At 43.3% G+C, this 3,536-nt stretch overlaps 1 protein-coding gene across 1 annotated transcript; it reads right to left on the bottom strand.

Moving 5' to 3' along the window:
* Positions 1 to 1,328: 1,328 nt before the first annotated feature.
* Positions 1,329 to 2,801, bottom strand: LOC105733803 (olfactory receptor 10W1). Its single transcript, XM_012476430.2, has one exon. The coding sequence runs from the start codon at positions 2,424 to 2,426 to the stop codon at positions 1,482 to 1,484; it is 945 nt and encodes a 314-aa protein (XP_012331853.2). The 5' UTR covers positions 2,427 to 2,801; the 3' UTR covers positions 1,329 to 1,481.
* Between the last annotated feature and the right edge of the window lie 735 nt (positions 2,802 to 3,536).

The following is a 3,536-nucleotide window of genomic DNA, read 5'->3' as shown; positions in this document are numbered from 1 at the left end:
TACTAATAAGTAGTATTTGAAAACATAAATTTGAGGCTGAATAATATTCCTTTATACAGTAATTGTTTAACCAATACCTTATTATGGGGAAAGTGGATTAATTTCTTTTCTTTTCTTATTTTTTGAGATGGAGGAAGTCTCGCTCTGTTGCCCAGGATGGAGTGCAATGGCACAATCTTGGCTCACTGCAATCTGCGCCACCCAGGGTCAAGTGATTCTCCTGCCTCAGCCTCCCAAGTAGCTGGGATTACAGGTGTGCACCACCACACCCGACTAATTTTTGTATTTTCAGTAGAGCCAGAGTTTCACCATGTTGGCCAGGCTGGTCTCAAACTCCTGACCTTGTGATCTGCTCACATCAGCCTTCCAAAGTGCTGGAATTACAGGTGTGAGCCACCACACTCAGCCTCTCTGTCACCCAGGCTCAAATGCAGTGGTGTGATCTTGACTCACCACAACCTCCACCTCCCGGGTTCAAGTTATTCTCCTGCCTCAGTCTCCTGAGTAGCTGGGATTACAGGCTCATGCCACCATGCCCGGCTAATTTTTGTGTTTTTAGTAGAGATGAGGTTTCACCATGTTGGTCAGGCTGGTCTTGAACTCCTGACCTTGTGATCGGCCTGCCTCAGCCTTCCAAAGTGCTGGGATTACAGGTGTGAGCCACTATTTTCGTTTTTATGTATGATACTATAATAAACAACCTTTGGTCTGATTGTTCTCTGTTTGGCCCTAGTTCTCAAGGTTTTTGTCTGCCTTTCCCTGTGTCCTAGGAGACTGACTTCAGTGGATTGATTCACCCAGTCTATCCTCCCCTTTTGCTGCCAGTTGAGTTTGGCCCATGGAGACAGGACAAGAAATGGAAGATTTTGAGCAGAGAGATGCTGGGGTATTAACCTACCTGTCTCTTCCTTGCATGGCCATAGTTCTGTCATAGTTTCTTTTATTTCTGATGCCACAGTTTCTACCAAGTGGTTTATCTCCTTAGATCTAGCTGTCACTGGACTCTGATAATATTGTCACTGGACTCTGATAATATTGCACCCTTCTTTTATTGCATGCCTTTTAGGTCTAGGTCTAGGACTGAGAAATCTTCCTGTTATTGCTAGAATGTTAGTGCCCTGCCACACTTTCTTGGTTTCCTTACCCATAACCACTGCAGATAATCCTTTAAAAATATTTTTTAGTTAAAAACTATTGAGTGAGCTATCTCTTCCCAGCTGGTAAACAGACAAAGTATTATACTTGACACTTTAGATCACCCTATGCTCATTTGTTCATGTAGTTCTTTCTGAGAAGAGAAATTACCGAGTCAAATTCTAGAAACATTTAAAAATCGTTGGTACAAATAAATAAACAGTATCCATATAATTTATACCATCTTTTAGGTGAGTTTTAACATCAAATGATAGAAATCCCATTTTCATAGAGATTTAATGGGCTGGAACCAAACACTTGCCTGATAGATTGTCTGCTCGTCAATCCTAGCTGTTCTGGGAAAGGCAGTTCCTGGTAAGAACTCTCCTTATGGACACTTTCATCTCATTGCTCCTCAGGGCATAGATGAGTGGGTTGAGCAGTGGAGTTCCCAATGTGTACACCAGTGAGATGAACTGATCTTGCTTGGGGTGGTAGCTGGAGCTGGGGCGCAGGTACATGAAGGCACAGCAGCCATACTGCAGCAGCACCACAGTGAGATGAGAGGAGCAGGTGGAGAAGGCCCGGTGGCGGCCAGTAGCCGAGTGGATCTTGAGCACAGCAGCCACTATGAAGGTGTAGGAGGTGGTGATGAGGAAGAAAGGCACAGCAATGGCTAGTGTGGCTGCCACCAGAACTGACTGCTCATGAACATGACTGTGAGCACAAACAAGATGCATGACTGGTGGCACATCACAAAAGAAGTGCTCAATGCCCCGAGCCCGGCAGAATGGCAGAGAGAAGATGAAAGCCACCAGTTGTAAGGACAGGAACAGACCACTGATGACTGATGCCACAACCAAGTGGACACAAAGAGTCAATGTCATGAGGAGAGGGTACTGCAAGGGGTGGCAAATGGCCACATAGCGGTCATAGGCCATGGCAGCCAAGAGGAAGCAATCAGCAATGCCCAGTGCAATGAAGAAAACCATCTGGGTGGCACAGCCCAGAAGGGTGATGATCTTCTCTGACTGTAGGGTGTTGGCCAGGATATGGGGCACCACCACTGCAGTGTAGCATATTTCAATCCCAGAAAGGCTGCCCAGGAAATAGTGCATGGGTGTGCATAGACGGGCTTCTGTGTGAATGGACACCACAATGAGGATGTTCCCAGTGATGATCAATCCGTAAACCAGGCTGACCCCAAGGAAGGACAGAATACGCAGTTCTAGGCTGGAGGGATAGGCGAGGAACACAAATTCCATCAACACTGAGTGATTTTCCCAGGTCATTGAGCCAACAGTATTTCTCTGTGGAGAGTTACAAGGATAGAAGGAAGAATCAGACTGAGGATAAATTAGATTACACTCCAAGTCACGAATCTAGTGTAATCAGGACTGGAGTTAAAAACTGGAAGGATCTAGACTAGTTCTTTTTCTTTTCTCCACTTTTACCAAGTTTCTCCACATGAATATCTACACCTCAATATCTACACCTGCCAAGAGTTGGGCCAAACTATTTAAGAGACTACTGAAGAAAAATGGCAGAGGAAGTAGGTGGAATTCAGAAACTATTTTCAGAAGGAGTGGAATGAAAATTCAATTATTTCAGCAAATTCACAAGAAAGTGTCAAGGAATTCTTGGGACTAAAAATCATTAAGGTAAGGAGGAGAAGCCATTTATTCATGCATATATTTATTACGTTGGTGCAAAAGCAATTGTGATTTTGCCATTACTTTCAATAGCAAAAACTGCAATTACTTTTGCACCAACCAAATATTTATGCTCAGTGTCTCCTGGAGTATTGCATAAGTGATATTCTTGCTGCCAGTTGAGATTGGCCCATGGAGACAGGGCAAGAAATAAAATATTTTGAGCAGAGAGAAGCTGGGGTATTTACCTCCCTGTCTCTTCCTTGCATGGCCATAGTTCTATCATAGTTTCTTTGTAATGTAACTCTCAAAACTAGTGATAGGATGGGAAATGAAGAAAGAAAAAAATTACCCATGGGGCAAAGGACTAACAGGCTCCCAAGTATGACAGTGTCAGGCATACACCTCAGAAAATAAAGCCCCTTCTACTCTTGGTTTCTCTAGCCTTATCTGATCAGGAGAAATATAAGGATTGAAGGAAACAAGGTGTTTCATCATATATTTCCTCCTGGCTTGGGTGAAGGTATGAGAAAATATGTGATCCTAAGCTGCTGGAAATTTAAGAACCCTTCCTATGAATTTGGGCATAAATATGAATGACTAAGCCAATCTATTTTTCTTATTTCTCAGATGCTAATGTGAAATCTGGAAGAAGCCATATATCTTCCACAAAAACCTTTCAATAAACACACATAATTTGCAAAGGGCATCCATTCCACTTCTTTTCCCAGACCAACTCATATTCAAGAA

This window comes from Aotus nancymaae, unplaced genomic scaffold (genome assembly GCF_030222135.1).
Source record: "Aotus nancymaae isolate 86718 unplaced genomic scaffold, 86718_ANA_hifiasm-v0.15.2.pri h1tg000059l, whole genome shotgun sequence".
Lineage (NCBI taxonomy): Eukaryota > Metazoa > Chordata > Mammalia > Primates > Aotidae > Aotus > Aotus nancymaae.
This window is presented reverse-complemented; position numbering and strand designations above follow the sequence as displayed.